Source organism: Carcharodon carcharias, chromosome 38 (genome assembly GCF_017639515.1).
Source record: "Carcharodon carcharias isolate sCarCar2 chromosome 38, sCarCar2.pri, whole genome shotgun sequence".
In the NCBI taxonomy this organism is placed as follows: Eukaryota; Metazoa; Chordata; class Chondrichthyes; order Lamniformes; family Lamnidae; genus Carcharodon; species Carcharodon carcharias.
In genome coordinates, this window is record NC_054504.1 from 1004885 (window position 1) to 1022667 (window position 17783).

The following is a 17783-nucleotide window of genomic DNA, read 5'->3' on the forward strand; positions in this document are numbered from 1 at the left end:
CGTACTTGCCCTCCCACCGGATGAAGTCAAAACCACCGATGACTGCGCCGCGAGGAGGGGGCAGTGAGAGAGGGGGTGGGGGCGTGAGGGGTGGGGTGGGGGGGGGGCGGAGGTGTGTGTGGGGCATGGGCGGTGAGCATGAGGGCAGTAAGTCTTTGGGGGGAGGGGGGGTGGGGGGTTGCAGAATTTCCCCGGACTCCTTGGGGAGAATATTTATCCCTTGGACCCAACGTCGCTGGGGAAGGGAGAAAAAGAGGTGAAGTGGGTCATTTATCACAATATCTGGTTGTGGGATCTTGCTGTGCGCAAATTGGCTGCAGGGTTGCCTACGCCGCAGCAGTGGCCACCCTTCAAACAAATTGCTTCGCTGGAAGGTCGAGAAAGGTGCTATAGAAATGCAGGGTCTACTTTCCATATCCTATGGCTTAGAATGGAGTTATCATGAACTCCCATTGGTGCTGCCCAATGGTCTTGGCCACTTGTCCCTTCCCTCCGGCTAGCATTGCCCTACTGGGAGTTGTAGTTCCCAGATCAGGGGGCTCCTCTATTATTTCCAATAGGAGCGTCCGGCCAGCTTGGACTACATTTCCCTGCGTCCTCTGCGGTCCACCGGTACCACGCATGCGCCCCCTCCCACGGCGCCGCACGGCTCTCCGGCGATGCCTTCTGGGAGCTGTAGTCCACCCCTTTGGGGGTGGAATGTGGGGGAATAAGGTGAGTGCGCGCATGCGCATCCACTTTAGAGGGGGAAAGAATACAGCTCCCGTCAACCCTCGCGGGCCACCCCCTCCCCCTCCCCCTCCCCCTCCCCTACCCTTCACTCATGGCCAACGCAACCGCCATGCCTGCCGGGAGTTGTAGTCCACCTGGTCGCGGCTCCCCCATTCTCCTTAATGGGGCAAAAGGGGGCAGAGAAGACTACAATTCCCCCGTCGACCACCGCTCCTACCCCGCCCCTCCCCCCCCCCCCCCATCCTCTCCCCAGTGGCGGAGCAGCCCGACGCCTCGCAAGCCGCCGCCATTTTGAAAGGGCGTACGTACGTCGACTGGGGTGATGAGCGGCGGCGGGGTGGCCCGCCGGGAGTTGTAGTCCGGGGCGCCCGAGGCTGGCCGTTGTTTCCAATGGGAGGAGGCGGGGCGGAAAAACTACAACTCCCGCCAGGCCTCACCATCACACACATATACACACACACACACACTCTCTTCCCCTCCCCATTCGCTGCTCACCGCCATCTCCTCGGGTTCCCCCGGACTCCATGTTGGTGTCGCAGTGAAGAGGGAGAGACACAGTCAGACGGAGAGAGAGAGAGAGAGAGAGGAGGAGGAGGAGGAGGAGACGACGACGACGACAGGCGGCCCTAGCGACCTCGGCGAGCGGATCACCGCCGCCCTAGGTCAGTCTGCCCGGGGTAGGGGTAGCGGAGGAGGCGGGGGGAGTGGGGAGGGAGAAGTGGGGGGGGGGGGGTGGGGGGGTGTGTGTGTGGGTGGAGGGGGGTGGGGTGGAGTTGTGGGGGGGGGGGGGGGAGGCCGTTTTAATCCGCTAGGCCGCAGACGCAGCCTCGGCCTCAGGTAGTGGCCCAGGCCGCCCCACCTCACCTCTCCCCCGGGGGGAAGGAAGGGGCCTCTTTACCTCTTAAAACATGAAACTAACCCATAATCTGTGTGATTAATACATTAAAAACACCAACTCCATCACATTTAACCCATAATCTGTGTGATTAATATATTAAAAACATCAACTCCATCACATTTACACCATAATCTGTGACTAATATATTAAAAACACCAACTCCATCACATTTACAACATAATCTGCGTCATTAATATATTAAAAACACCAACTCCATCACATTTACCCCATAATCTGTGTGATTAATATTTTAAAAACACCAATTCCATCACATTTACACCATAAACTGTGATTAATATATTAAAAACACCAACTCCATCACATTTACACCATAAACTGTGTGATTAATATATTAAACACACCAACTCCATCACATTTAACCCATAGTCTGTGTTATTAATATATTATGCACACCAACTCCATCACATTTACACCATAATCTGCGTGATTAATATATTAAAAACACCAACTCCATCACATTTAAACCATAATCTGTGTTATTAATATATTAAAAACACCAACTCCACACATTTAACCCATAATCCGTGTGATTAATATATTAAACACACCAACTCCACACATTTAACCCATGATCTGCGTGATTAATATTAAAAGCACCAACTCCATCACATTTAACCCATAATCTGTGTGATTAATATATTAAAAACACCAACTCCATCACATTTACACCATAATCTGTGTGATTAATATATTAAAAACACCAACTCCATCACATTTACACCATAATCTCTGTGATTAATATATTAAAAACACCAACTCCATCACATTTAAACCATAATCTGTGTGATTAATATATTAAAAACACCAACTCCATCACGTTTACACCATAAACTGTGATTAATATATTAAAAACACCAATTCCATCACATTTACACCATAAACTGTGTGATTAATATATTAAACACACCAACTCCATCACATTTAACCCATAGTCTGTGTTATTAATATATTATGCACACCAACTCCATCACATTTACACCATAATCTGCGTGATTAATATATTAAAAACACCAACTCCATCACATTTAAACCATAATCTGTGTTATTAATATATTAAAAACACCAACTCCATCACATTTAAACCATAATCTGCGTGATTAATATATTAAAAACACCAACTCCACACATTTAACCCATAATCCGTGTGATTAATATATTAAACACACCAACTCCACACATTTAACCCATGATCTGCGTGATTAATATTAAAAGCACCAACTCCATCACATTTAACCCATAATCTGTGTGATTAATATATTAAAAACACCAACTCCATCACATTTACACCATAATCTGTGTGATTAATATATTAAAAACACCAACTCCATCACATTTACACCATAATCTCTGTGATTAATATATTAAAAACACCAACTCCATCACATTTAAACCATAATCTGTGTGATTAATATATTAAAAACACCAACTCCATCATGTTTACACCATAACCTGAGTGATTAATATATTAAAAACACCAACTCCATCACATTTAACCCATAATCTGTGATTAGTATATTAAAAACACCAACTCCATCACATTTACACCATAATCTGTGTGATTAATATATTAAAAACACCAACTCCATCACATTTAACCCATAATCTGTGTGCTTAATATTAAAAACACCAACTCCATCACATTTACACCATAATCTGTGTGATTAATATATTAAACACACCAACTCCATCACACTTAACCCATAATCTGTGTGATTAATATATTAAAAACACCAACTCCATCACATTTAAACCATAATCTGTGTGATTAATATATTAAAAACACCAACTCCATCACGCTTACACCATAACCTGAGTGATTAATATATTAAACACACCAACTCCATCAATTTAACCCATGATCTGTGTGATTAATATATTAAAGACACCAACTCCATCACATTTAACCCATAATATGTGATTAGTATATTAAAAACACCAACTCCATCACATTTACACCATAATCTGTGTGATTAATATATTAAAAACACCAACTCCATCACATTTAACCCATAATCTGTGCGCTTAATATTAAAAACACCAACTCCATCATATTTACACCATAATCTGTGTGATTAATATATTAAACACACCAACTCCATCACATTTAACCCATAATCTGTGTGATTAATATATTAAAAACACCAACTCCATCTCATTTACCCCATAATCTGTGTGATTAATATTTTAAAAACACCAATTCCATCACATTTACACCATAAACTGTGTGATTAATATATTAAAAACACCAATTCCATCACATTTACACCATAAACTGTGTGATTAATATATTAAACACACCAACTCCATCACATTTAACCCATAATCTGTGTGATTAATATATTAAAAACACCAACTCCATCACATTTACCCCATAATCTGTGTGATTAATATTTTAAAAACACCAATTCCATCACATTTACACCATAAACTGTGTGATTAATATATTAAAAACACCAATTCCATCACATTTACACCATAAACTGTGTGATTAATATATTAAACACACCAACTCCATCACATTTACACCATAATCTGCGTGATTAATATATTAAAAACACCAACTCCATCACATTTACACCATAAACTGTGTGATTAATATATTAAACACACCATCTCCATCACATTTAACCCATAATCTGTGTTATTAATATATTAAAAACACCAACTCCATCACATTTAAACCATAATCTGCGTGATTAATATATTAAAAACAACTCCATCACATTTAACCATAATCTGTGTGATTAATATATTAAAAACACCAAATCCATCACATTTTAAACCATAATCTGTGATTAATATATTAAAAACACCAACTCCATCACATTTAACCCATAATCTGTGTGATTAATATATTAAATACACCAACTCCATCACACTTACACCATAATCTGCGTGATTAATATATTAAAAACACCAACTCCGTCACGCTTACACCATAACCTGAGTGATTAATATATTAAACACACCAACTCCATCACATTTAACCCATAATCTGTGTGATTAATATATTAAATACACCAACTCCATCACATTTACACCATAATCTGCATGATTAATATATTAAAAACACCAACTCCATCACGCTTACACCATAACCTGAGTGATTAATATATTAAACACACCAACTCCATCACATTTAACCCATAATCTGTGTGATTGATATATTAAAAACACCAACTCCATCACATTTAACCCATAATCTTTACGATTAATATATTAAAAACACCAACTCCATCACATTTAACCCATAATCTTTACGATTAATATATTAAAAACACCAACTCCATCACATTTAACCCATAATCTTTACGATTAATATATTAAAAACACCAACTCCATCACATTTAACCCATAATCTTTACGATTAATATATTAAAAACACCAACTCCATCACATTTAACCCATAATCTTTACGATTAATATATTAAAAACACCAACTCCATCACATTTAACCCATAATCTTTACGATTAATATATTAAAAACACCAACTCCATCACATTTAACCCATAATCTTTACGATTAATATATTAAAAACACCAACTCCATCACATTTAACCCATAATCTTTACGATTAATATATTAAAAACACCAACTCCATCACATTTAACCCATAATCTTTACGATTAATATATTAAAAACACCAACTCCATCACATTTAACCCATAATCTTTACGATTAATATATTAAAAACACCAACTCCATCACATTTAACCCATAATCTTTACGATTAATATATTAAAAACACCAACTCCATCACATTTACACCATAAACTGCATGATTAATATATTAAAAACACCAACTCCATCACATTTACACCATAATCTCTGTGATTAATATATTAAAAACACCAACTCCATCACATTTAACCCATAATCTGTGTGATTAATATATTAAAAACACCAACTCCATCACATTTAACCCATAATCTTTACGATTAATGTATTAAAAACACCAACTCCATCACATTTACACCATAAACTGCCTGATATATTAAAAACACCAACTCCATCACATTTACACCATAATCTCTGTGATTAATATATTAAAAACACCAACTCCATCACATTTAACCCATAATCTGTGTGATTAATATATTAACAACACCAACTCCATCATATTTACAACATAATCTGCTAGATTAATATATTAAAAACACCAACACCATCACATTTAAACCATAACCTGTATGATTAATATTTTAAACACACCAACTCCACACATTTAAACCATAATCTGTGTGATTACTATATTAAAAACACCAACTCCATCACATTTACAACATAATCTGCGTCATTAATATATTAAAAACACCAACTCCATCACATTTAACCCATAATGTGTGTGATTAATATATTAACACCAACTCCACACAATTAACCCATAATCCGTGTGATTAATATATTAAACACACCCACTCCACACATTTAACCCATAATCTGCGTGATTAATATTAAAAACACCAACTCCATCATATTTAACCCATAATCTGTGTGATTAATATATTAAAAACACAATCTCCATCACATTTACACCATAATCTGTGTGATTAATATATTAAAAACACCAACTCCATCACATTTACGCCATAATCTCTGTGATTAATATATTAACACCACCAACTCCGTCACATTTACACCATAATCTATGTGATTAATATATTAAAAACACCAACTTCATCACGTTTACACCACAATCTGTGTGATTAATATATTAAAAACACCAACTTCATCACATTTAACCCATAATCTGTGTGATTAATATATTAAAAACACAATCTCCATCACATTTACACCATAATCTGTGTGATTAATATATCAAAAACACCAACTCCATCACATTTAACCCATAATCTGTGTGATTAATATATTAAAAACACAATCTCCATCACATTTACACCATAATCTGTGTGATTAATATATTAAAAACACCAACTCCATCACATTTACACCATAATCTCTGTGATTAATATATTAACACCACCAACTCTGTCACATTTACACCATAATCTATGTGATTAATATATTAAAAACACCAACTTCATCACGTTTAAACCATAATCTGTGATTAATATATTAAAAACACCAACTCCATCACATTTAACCCATAATCCGTGTGATTAATATATTAAAAACACCAACTCCATCACATTTAACCCATAATCTGTGTGATTAATATATTAAACACACCAACTCCATCAAATTTACACCATAATCTGCATGATTAATATATTAAAAACACCAGCTCCATCACATTTAAACCATAATCTGTGTGATTAATATATTAAAAACACCAACTCCATCATGTTTACACCATAACCTGAGTGATTAATATATTAAACACACCAACTCCATCAATTTAACCCATGATCTGTGTGATTAATATATTAAAAACACCAACTCCATCACATTTAACCCATAATCTGTGATTAATACATTAAAAACACCAACTCCATCACATTTACACCATAATCTGTGTGATTAATATATTAAAAACATCAACTCCATCACATTTAACCCATAATCTGTGTGCTTAATATTAAAAACACCAACTCCATCACATTTACACCATAATCTGTGTGATTAATATATTAAACACACCAACACCATCACATTTACCCCATAATCTGTGTGATTAATATTTTAAAAACACCAATTCCATCACATTTACACCATAAACTGTGATTAATATATTAAACACACCAATTCCATCACATTTAACCCATAGTCTGTGTTATTAATATATTATGCACACCAACTCCATCACATTTACACCATAATCTGCGTGATTAATATATTAAAAACACCAACTCCATCACATTTAAACCATAATCTGTGTTATTAATATATTAAAAACACCAACTCCACACATTTAACCCATAATCCGTGTGATTAATATATTAAACACACCAACTCCACACATTTAACCCATAATCTGCGTGATTAATATTAAAAACACCAACTCCATCACATTTAACCCATAATCTGTGTGATTAATATATTAAAAACACCAACTCCATCACATTTACACCATAATCTGTGTGATTAATATATTAAAAACACCAACTCCATCACATTTACACCATAATCTCTGTGATTAATATATTAAAAACACCAACTCCATCACATTTAAACCATAATCTGTGTGATTAATATATTAAAAACACCAACTCCATCACGCTTACACCATAACCTGAGTGATTAATATATTAAACACACCAACTCCATCAATTTAACCCATGATCTGTGTGATTAATATATTAAAAACACCAACTCCATCACATTTAACCCATAATCTGTGATTAGTATATTAAAAACACCAACTCCATCACATTTACACCATAATCTGTGTGATTAATATATTAAAAACACCAACTCCATCACATTTAACCCATAATCTGTGTGCTTAATATTAAAAACACCAACTCCATCACATTTACACCATAATCTATGTGATTAATATATTAAACACACCAACTCCATCACATTTAACCCATAATCTGTGTGATTAATATATTAAAAACACCAACTCCATCACATTTACCCCTTAATCTGTGTGATTAATATTTTAAAAACACCAATTCCATCACATTTACACCATAAACTGTGTGATTAATATATTAAAAACACCAACTCCATCACATTTAAACCATAATCTGTGTGATTAATATATTAAAAACACCAACTCCATCATGCTTACACCATAACCTGAGTGATTAATATATTAAACACACCAACTCCATCAATTTAACCCATGATCTGTGTGATTAATATATTAAAAACACCAACTCCATCACATCTAACCCATAATCTGTGATTAGTATATTAAAAACACCAACTCCATCACATTTACACCATAATCTGTGTGATTAATATATTAAAAACACCAACTCCATCACATTTAACCCATAATCTGTGTGCTTAATATTAAAAACACCAACTCCATCATATTTACACCATAATCTGTGTGATTAATATATTAAACACACCAACTCCATCACATTTAACCCATAATCTGTGTGATTAATATTTTAAAAACACCAATTCCATCACATTTACACCATAAACTGTGTGATTAATATATTAAAAACACCAATTCCATCACATTTACACCATAAATTGTGTGATTAATATATTAAACACACCAACTCCATCACATTTAACCCATAATCTGTGTTATTAATATATTAAACACACCAACTCCATCACATTTAAACCATAATCTGCGTGATTAATATATTAAAAACAACTCCATCACATTTAACCATAATCTGTGTGATTAATATATTAAAAACACCAAATCCATCACATTTTAAACCATAATCTGTGATTAATATATTAAAAACACCAACTCCATCACATTTAACCCATAATCTGTGTGATTAATATATTAAATACACCAACTCCATCACATTTACACCATAATCTGCGTGATTAATATATTAAAAACACAATCTCCATCACATTTAAACCATAATCTGCATGATTAATATATTAAAAACACCAACTCCATCACGCTTACACCATAACCTGAGTGATTAATATATTAAACACACCAACTCCATCACATTTAACCCATAATCTGTGTGATTAATATATTAAAAACATCAACTCCATCACGCTTACACCATAACCTGAGTAATTAATATATTAAACACACCAACTCCATCACATTTAACCCATAATCTGTGTGATTAATATATTAAAAACACCAACTCCAGCAAATTTGCACCATAACCTGTGTGATTAATATGTTAAAAACACCAACTCCATCACATTTAAACCATAATCTTCGATTAATGGGATATAAACACTTTAAACCAATAATCCTGATCAAATTGAAACCATAATCTGTGATTAAACCGGATAACAGTTTAAATCATCGGCTCCATCAAAGTTAATCATGTGATTAATGAGATTAAAAACACCTTAACTAGCAACTCCATCAAATTTAAACCCTACCCTGCGAGATTAAAGGGATCAAAATCGCAACTCCCGTCAAATTCAAACCATAACTGCGCTGATATTTGCGGGGAAAAGAGCAATGCTTTTGTGTCCTGATGAGTCCAAGGCAAAAAAAACTCCAACATGTCTCTTTTTTTCCAGCGGTACCCAAGTTCTGCGCTGCCAAAAGACTTTTCATAATCTGTTTGACTAATAGGATAATAACACCAATGCATCCGATTTAAACCATAATCTGTTGATTTTAAATCACAACTATTCACAAATTTAAGCCATAATCTACGTGCTTGATATAAATTTTATCTGTTTTGGATCACAACAAACTTAAACCATAATGTTTGATTTAAACCGAATCTGTTCAAATCATAACTGAAAGGAATTTAAAAGACAAACGTTGACTTTAACCATTATTATCACAAATTTAAACCATGGCCTGTGTTTTGGTTTAAACCTTTAACTGTCACAAATTTAAGCCACCAAACTGTTTGATTAAAATCTTAACTATTTTAACTTATAACGAAAGCAAACTTAAACCGTCAACTGGGTTTTGCTTTAAACTGTCACCAGTTAAATCATCATCTGAGCATTTGAAAGCTTAACTCGTTAAGCCATAACTGAATTTAAACTTTAAACCATAAGCTGCTTTAAACCCTGACTGTTTAAGCCACAAGTGTTCAAACGGTAACCTCCACAGATTTGTGTTTGACTGAAACCTTAACCCTTTAAACCGTAACTATTTCACTTTTGAACCACAGCCGCGTTTTAAATTAGAACTATCAACTTTAAACCTTAAGCTATTTTACTTTATAACCATAACTGCGGGTACGAATTAAGAGACAGGAGTGACCACTCGGTCCCCCGAGTCTGCTCTGCCATTCGATAAGATCATGGCTGATCCAATTGTAACCTCGGCCCCACATTCCTGCCTCCCTGCCCCCGATAACCCTTGACCCCCCCCCCCCCCGAGAAGAACTTTTTCCTCACCTCCGTCTTAAATGATCGGCCCCCTTATTTTTAAGCAGCGACCCTTAGCTCTGGATTCTCCCACGAGGGGAAACATCATCGATAAACCATAACAGTCGCAATTTTAAATCATAACCTGTTGGCATTGCCACCACATGCTGATTTTAACCAATTTAGAAATTACTGTTAATTGTATATTCGAAAGCACAGCTATTTAAGGTATAAATATTTAACCATACCACTCAATTTTGGATGAGCTGTTTTCATGTAAGACTATTGCTATTTGATCATACGGAACTATAACACTCTTAACTTCAAACTATTGCTGTTTAACCCTAAATAGCTTCTCAAAGCAATAAATGAGATATCAGGAGCTAGAAGTGATTGTTTAAGTGAAAGTTGAGGAGATTGATCTCATTTTCAACGTTGATTTTTCTTATTCATTCATGAGAGGTGAGCATCACTGGCCGGGCCCAGCATTTATTGCCCATTCCTCGTTGCCCCTTGAGAAGGCGGTGGGTGAGCCGCCTCCTTGAGCCGCTGCAGTCCCCGTGTGGTGTAGGTACACCCACGGCGCTGTTAGGGAGGGAGTTCCAGGATTTTGTCCCGTGTGGTGTAGGTACACCCATGGCACTGTTAGGGAGGGAGTTCCAGGATTTTGTCCCGTGTGGTGTAGGTACACCCACGGTGCTGTTAGGGAGGGAGTTCCAGGATTTTGTCCAGTGTGGTGTAGGTACACCCACGACGGTGTTAGGGAGGGTGTTCCAGGATTTTGTCCTGTGAGATGTAGGTACACCCACAGCGCTGTTAGGGATGGAGTTTGATATATTTCCAAGTCAGGATGGTGAGTGGCTCGGAGGGGAACTTCCAGTTGGTGGTTTTCCCCATGTGTCTGCTGCCCTCGTCCTTCTAGATGGTAGAGGTCGTGGTTTGGGCGGCGCTGTCGAAGGAGCCTTGGTGAGTTGCTGCAGTGCATCTTGTAGATGGTACACACACTGCTGCCACTGTGCGTCGGTGGTGGAGGGAGTGAATGTTTGTGGGTGTGGTGCTGATCGAGCGGGGGCTGCTTTGTCCTGGATGGTGTCAAGCTTCTCGAGTGTTGTGGGAGCCGCACTCATCCAGGCAAGTGGGGAGTATCCCATCACACTCCTGACTGGTGCCTTGTCGGTGGTGGACAGGCTTTGCGGGGGGGGGAGTCAGGAGGTGAGTGACTCTCCGCAGGATTCCCAGCCTCTGACCTGCTCCTGTAGCCAAATTGTAATGGGATGATTAATTTCTTTTAAGCGTGCATTGGGTAACGATGTCTCAAAGTTGAAGTTGTTCTGAAAGGTGGGTCGAGACTGTGCCGGTTTCGTCCGTCAGCGGCGGGTGGTGGTGGGGGGGGGGATGGACCGAAGGGCCTCCCTCCCTGTCTCAGATCTGCGATGACAGAGAGTCTCGATGCCTCTCTGCACCCTCTGTCCACCCCTGCAGGGCTACAATGGGGCACGAGTTGACATGCTGCGCAAGGGAGTAGATAATGGTCCAAGGAACATAACACAAGCGCAAATGGTACAATTTTAAGGAGTTGTAGGAGCCTTGGGGCCGGGGGGGGGTGTGCTCTGCGGGTGGGTTATGTGCACAGATCTTTGAAAGGGGGCAGGTTGGAAGGCGTCTCTTAAAAAAACAAACACGCGTCTTTGTCGATCAGGGAATGGAGCGCAAACGCGGGGAGGTTGTCTCTAAACTCTGGTAGAGTGCAAGGCTCGGTCCCAGCTGGAGTCGTCGTGTCCGATTCCCGGCTCCGTACTTTGGGAGGGGCGCCGAGGCCCTCGGAGGGGGTGCGGAGAAGGAGATTTCCCGAGAGGGTTCCCGGTGGGTGGGTGGGGGATGATGATGATGAGGGGGGACTTCAGCCCGTGCGTGGAGAGAGAGACCTAGACCGGGAGGAACTGGGATCCCATTCGGGAAGGGGGTCGGGATCGAGTGGGTCAGTGAGGGGGAAACCGTTCCCGGTAGTGGGATGCTTGGGGAAACCAGAGGGACAGGGTTTGAAGGCGATTGGTGGGGTGGGGGGAAAAGGACCAGAGAGGGGGGGAGATAGGGAATTTTTTGCGAAGAGATGGATCCTTCAGAGGTGGGAGAGGAACAAAGGTAGGGGATTTGTGGAAGAGGGGAGCAGGAGGAGACCGTTCAGCCCCTCGGTTCTGTTCCGCCACTTCAGCGGGAGCGTGACTGATCTGCACCCTGAACCTCGTGCAGCCGCCTTGGCACCGCAGCCTCTAACGCCCCTCCAAAGACTGGCGAAGGCCTTCCGTCGGTTCTCGGATTTACAAGTGACAGCTGAGCCGGCGCCTGCTGCTTCGCGTGGGAGAGAGTTCCCAGGCTTCACAGAATCGCGGGGCAGTTACAGCACAGAACGAGACCCGTCGAGCCTGTGCTGGCTCTGTGAGCGATTCACCTGGTCTGACTTCCACTCCCCACCACCCCCCCACCCTCCCCACCCCCCGCCTTCTCCCTGTCAATGCTGCACATTCCTCCTTTCCCTATAACAGTCCGATTCTCTCTCAAAAGCCTCGATTGACACTCCCTCCCCCACACTCTCAGGCAGCGCGTTCCAGATCCTAACCCCTCGATTGACCCGCCCCCCCCCCCCCCCCACACTCTCAGGCAGCGCATTCCAGATCCTAACCCCCTCGATTGACACTCCCTCCCCCACACTCAGGCAGCACGTTCCAGATACACACCCCTCGATTGACCCTCCCTCCTCCACACTCTCAGGCAGCGCGTTCCAGATCCTAAACCCTTCGATTGACCCTCCCGCCCCCACACTCTCAGTGCGTTCCAGATCCTAATCCCTCGAATGACCCTCCCTCCCCCACACTCTCAGGCAGCGCGTTCCAGATCCTAACCCCTCGATTGACCCTCCCTCCCCCACATTCTCAGGCAGCGCGTTCCAGATCCTAACCCCCTCGAATGACCCTCCCTTCCCCCACACTCTCAGGCAGCACGTTCCAGATCCTAATCCCTCGATTGACCCTCCCTTCCCCACACTCTCAGGCAGCGCGTTCCAGATCCTAATCCCCTCGATTGACTCTCCGTCCCCCACACTCTCGGGCAGCGCGTTCCAGACCCTAACCCCTCGATTGACTCTCCCTCCACCACACACTCAGGCAGCACGTTCCAGATCCTAACCCTTCGATTGACCCTCCCTCCCCCACACTCTCAGGCAGCACGTTCCAGATCCTAACCCCTCGATTGACCCCCCCCGTCCCCCACATTCTCAGCGCGTTCCAGATCCTAATCCCCTCGATTGACCCTCCCTCTCCTACACTCTCAGGCAGCGCATTCCAGATCCTAACCCCTCGCTGCTTGAAAAAGTTTCTCCTCTTGTCTCCGTCGCTCCTTTTACCCATCGCCTTTAATCCGTGTCCCTCTGCTTCTCAATCCTTCCCCCAATAGGAACAGTTTCTCCCGATCCGCTCCGTCCCAGACCCCTTCGTGATTTTGAACACCTCGATCAAATCTCCTCTCGACCTTCTCTTCTCCGAGGAGAACAGTCCCAATTTCTCCAATCTATCCACGGAACTGAAGTTCCTCATCCCTGGAACCTTTCTCGTGAATCTTTTCCGCACTCTTTGTCTCTCTCTCTCTCTCTCTGTCTCCCCAATTCCTTCACATCCTTCCTAAAGTGCGGAGCCCAGAACTGGACACAATACTCCAGCTGAGGCTGGACGAGTGTCTTATACAAGTTCAACATAACCTCCTTGCTCTTGTACCCTACGCCCCTATGAATAAAGCCCAGGATACTGTCTGCTTTATTAACCGCTCTCTCAACCTGTCCTGCCCCCCTTCAAGATTTATTCACATTTACCCCCAGCTCCCTCTGCTCCTGCGCCCCTGTTAGAATTGTCCCCCTTATTTTATACTGTCTCTCCGCGTTCTTCCAACCAAAATGAATCGCTTCACCCTTCTATTGTCTTTTGCCTAAGAGAACATTTCCCAATTTAGCCCTGAGTTTAAGGTCACGTTCTGGCCTATCCCATCCACAGCGTGCATCTCTCTCCCTCTTCCCCCCCCTCTCTTTCTCTCTCCGCCCGGTGAATTGGCATCAAAATCCGAGGTGGGCGTTGAAAAAGGAGAAACTCTAATGCGCCGTAGAACCGGTTTCTACCCCTCGGGGGCACCGGGCTCCTCCTTGCCAAAAAGAAACGGCCATGGGCAGTGAAAGACCGGGTGAAACCCAAACGCAGAAAAATAAAAGCTCTCGCACCCAAAGGGTGACAAAACGGAGCTGGGAAGAGGGAGCACGAAAGGGAACTTGCAAACTCGACACTCGAGAAACGTTCGCGGGGTTAGATTCTGCAAAGGCAGGAGGCCGGAAGCAAGGTAGGGGCTCCTGGGAAACTTTCAGCGCTCCCAAAAGAGTTGGTGTGCAGACGCCGCAAGTGATTCGGGAGTGGAATGTTGGCCTTCACTGCGAAGGTGGAGTAGAAAAGTCAGGAAGTCTTGCGAGTCTCGCTCCTACTGTCCGGGGCATTGGGTGAGGCCGCTCCTGGGGCGCTGCGGACGGTTTCGGTCTCCTTACTTAAGGAGGGGACAGACTCGCGCCGGAGGCCGTTCAGAGAAGCTTCACTCGGCCGATTCCTGGGGCGAAGGGGGTGGTTTGTCTCGTGAGGAGGGGTTGAGCAGGTTGGGCTCTGTTACCCGTTGGAGTTTAGAAGAACGAGAGGAGATCTTATCGAGACATTAGATTCTGAGAGAGGGGGTGGAACGGTGTGGTGGGGTGGCTGTTGCAAGATTCTCTGACCCACCCACGTGGCTATAATCGCTCAGTTCCGGTGCCTTTATCGCATCTTTTCTGCAACCTCCCGATAGCCTTCGCGTCCCGCGGATGGTGGGTTTTTATTTCACACCAGGCGGCGTGGGGGCTGAGATGTGCCAGGAGCCCCACAGTGCCTCCTTCAGTTTGGAGTCCACAAGTACATCGTGACCGTTGACATGGGAAAATCGAATGGTGGGGGGGGGGTTTGAAATTGGGACCCTGAAAACAAGGATTTCAGCCCAGCAGCTTTTTAAAAGAGGGCTCATACATTTTTATAGTTGAAAGACCTTCTGAAGCCTTCTTACGCAGCAACCCTGTTCTGTGTACAGCAAGCTCCCAGAAACAGTCAGTGAGAGAAATGTCGGCAGATGAGGGGATGTTGAGGTCCAAATTGCCCATCAGTTGAATTTTTAAAATTCATTCATGGGATATAGGCATCGCTGGCTAGGCCAACATTTCTTGCCCGTCCCTAATTGCCACTTGAGAAGGTGGTGGTGAGCTGTGCAGTCCCGTGTGGTGTAGGTACACCCACCATGCTTTAGGGAGGGAGTTCCAGGATTTTTCCGTGTGGTGTTGGTACACCCACAGCGCTGTTAGGGAGGGAGTTCCAGGATTTTGACCCGTGTGGTGTAGGTACACCCACGTCGCTATTAGGGAGGGAGTTCCAGGATTTTGACCCGTGTGGTGTGGGTACACCCACGGCGCTGTTAGGGAGGGAGTTCCAGGATTTTGACCCGTGTGGTGTAGGTACACCCACGGCGCTGTTAGGGAGGGAGTTCCAGGATTTTATCCCGTGTGGTGTTGGTACACCCACCATGCTGTTAGGGAGGCAGTTCCAGGATTTTGTCAGTGTGGTGTTGGTACACCCACAGCGCTGTCAGGGAGGCAGTTTCAGGATTTTGTCAGTGTGGTGTAGGTACACCCACAGCGCTGTCAGGGAGGGAGTTCCAGGATTTTGTCAGTGTGGTGTTGGTACACCCACAGCACTGTTAGGGAGGCAGTTCCAGGATTTTGTCCATGTGGTGTAGGTACACCCACAGCGCTGTTAGGGAGGGAGTTCCAGGATTTTGTCCGTGTGGTGTTGGTACACCCACAGCGCTGTTAGGGAGGGAGTTCCAGGATTTTGTCTGTGTGGTGTTGGTACACCCACGGTGCTGTTAGGGAGGGAGTTCCAGGACTTGACCCCAGCGACAATGAAGGAACAGCCAATATATTTCCAAGGCGGGATGGTGAGGGGCTTGGAGGGGAATTTCCAGGTGGTGGTGTTCCCCATGTGTCTGCTGCCCTCGTCCTTCCAGATGGTAGAGGTCATGCGTTTGGGCGGCGCTGTCTGATGAGCCTTGGGAGTTGCTGCAGTGTATTTTGTAGATGGTACACACACTGCTGCCACTGTGCGTCGGTGGTGGAGGGAGTGAATGTTTGTGGATGGAGTGCTGATCGAGCGGGGGCTGCTTTGTCCTGGACGGTGTCGAGCTTCTTGAGTGTTGTGGGAGCCGCACCCATCCAGGCAAGTGGGGAGCATCCCATCACACTCCTGACTTGTGCCTTGTCGATGGTGGACAGGATGTGGGCAGTCAGGAGGTGTGTTACTCACTGCAGTGGGTGGGGGGGGAGGGTGCTGGGGTTAGAAGGATGCAGTGATGGGTGTGGGGGACAGGCTGGTTGGGGGGTGTGGGGGGGTGGTTATGGAGGGATTTGAACCTGTGCCTGACGGTGTTAAAGCACTCACAACACAGTGGGGGATGAGCTATGCTACTCTTATTGGGGAGGTGGGGGCAATTGAGCTCGGGTGCTGTTTGCAATGGCCCTGTCACCCTACTCTCTCTCTCGTTGACCGTTGTCCCTTTTCTCTTCCTTCTTTCTCTCCCTATTGCTCCCACAGCAGTGAGTAGTGGCAGCGCCGCCCCACCATGTACAACGGCATTGGCCTGCCCACCCCAAGGGGGAGCGGCACCAATGGCTATGTCCAGCGGAACCTGTCCTCCGTCCGCCACAAGAAGGACCGGGTGGATTATAAGTCGGAGGAGGAGCTGAAGAAGCTGGAGTCCGGCCTGGTGAAGAAGCCCAACCAGGACATCCTGGACCATGAGCGGAAGCGGAAGGTGGAGCTCAAGTGCATCGAACTGGAAGATTTGATGGAGGAGCAGGGGTAAGTGGGAGTGAACGGGAAGGGGTTTGGGTCCATTGCATTGTGTATGGTGGGAGTGAACAGGAAGGGGTTTGGGTCCGTTGGGATTGTGTATGGTGGGAGTGAAGTGGAAGGGGTTTGGATCCATTGGGATTGTGTACGGTGGGAGTGAACAGGACGGGGTTTGGGTCCATCGGGATTGTGTACAGTGGGAGTGAACGGGAAGGGGTTTGGGTCCATCGGGATTGTGTACAATGGGAGTGAACGGGAAGGG

The 17783-nt window shown here is 43.3% G+C and overlaps 1 protein-coding gene across 3 annotated transcripts in view; it reads left to right on the plus strand.

Annotated features, from left to right (window-relative positions):
• The first annotated feature begins 1185 nt into the window (after positions 1-1185).
• The window catches only part of srrm2 (serine/arginine repetitive matrix 2), a 64167-nt gene continuing 47569 nt past the window's right edge, over positions 1186-17783 (plus strand). For 2 of the 3 annotated variants that reach the window (XM_041180025.1, XM_041180023.1), the window contains exons 1-2: positions 1186-1394; positions 17264-17530. In XM_041180025.1, coding sequence (XP_041035959.1) covers positions 17292-17530 — 239 coding nt within the window. In that variant the 5' untranslated portion in view covers positions 1186-1394; positions 17264-17291. The remainder of the gene's footprint in view (positions 1395-17263; positions 17531-17783) is intronic. The other variant, XM_041180024.1, reaches the window with a different exon arrangement.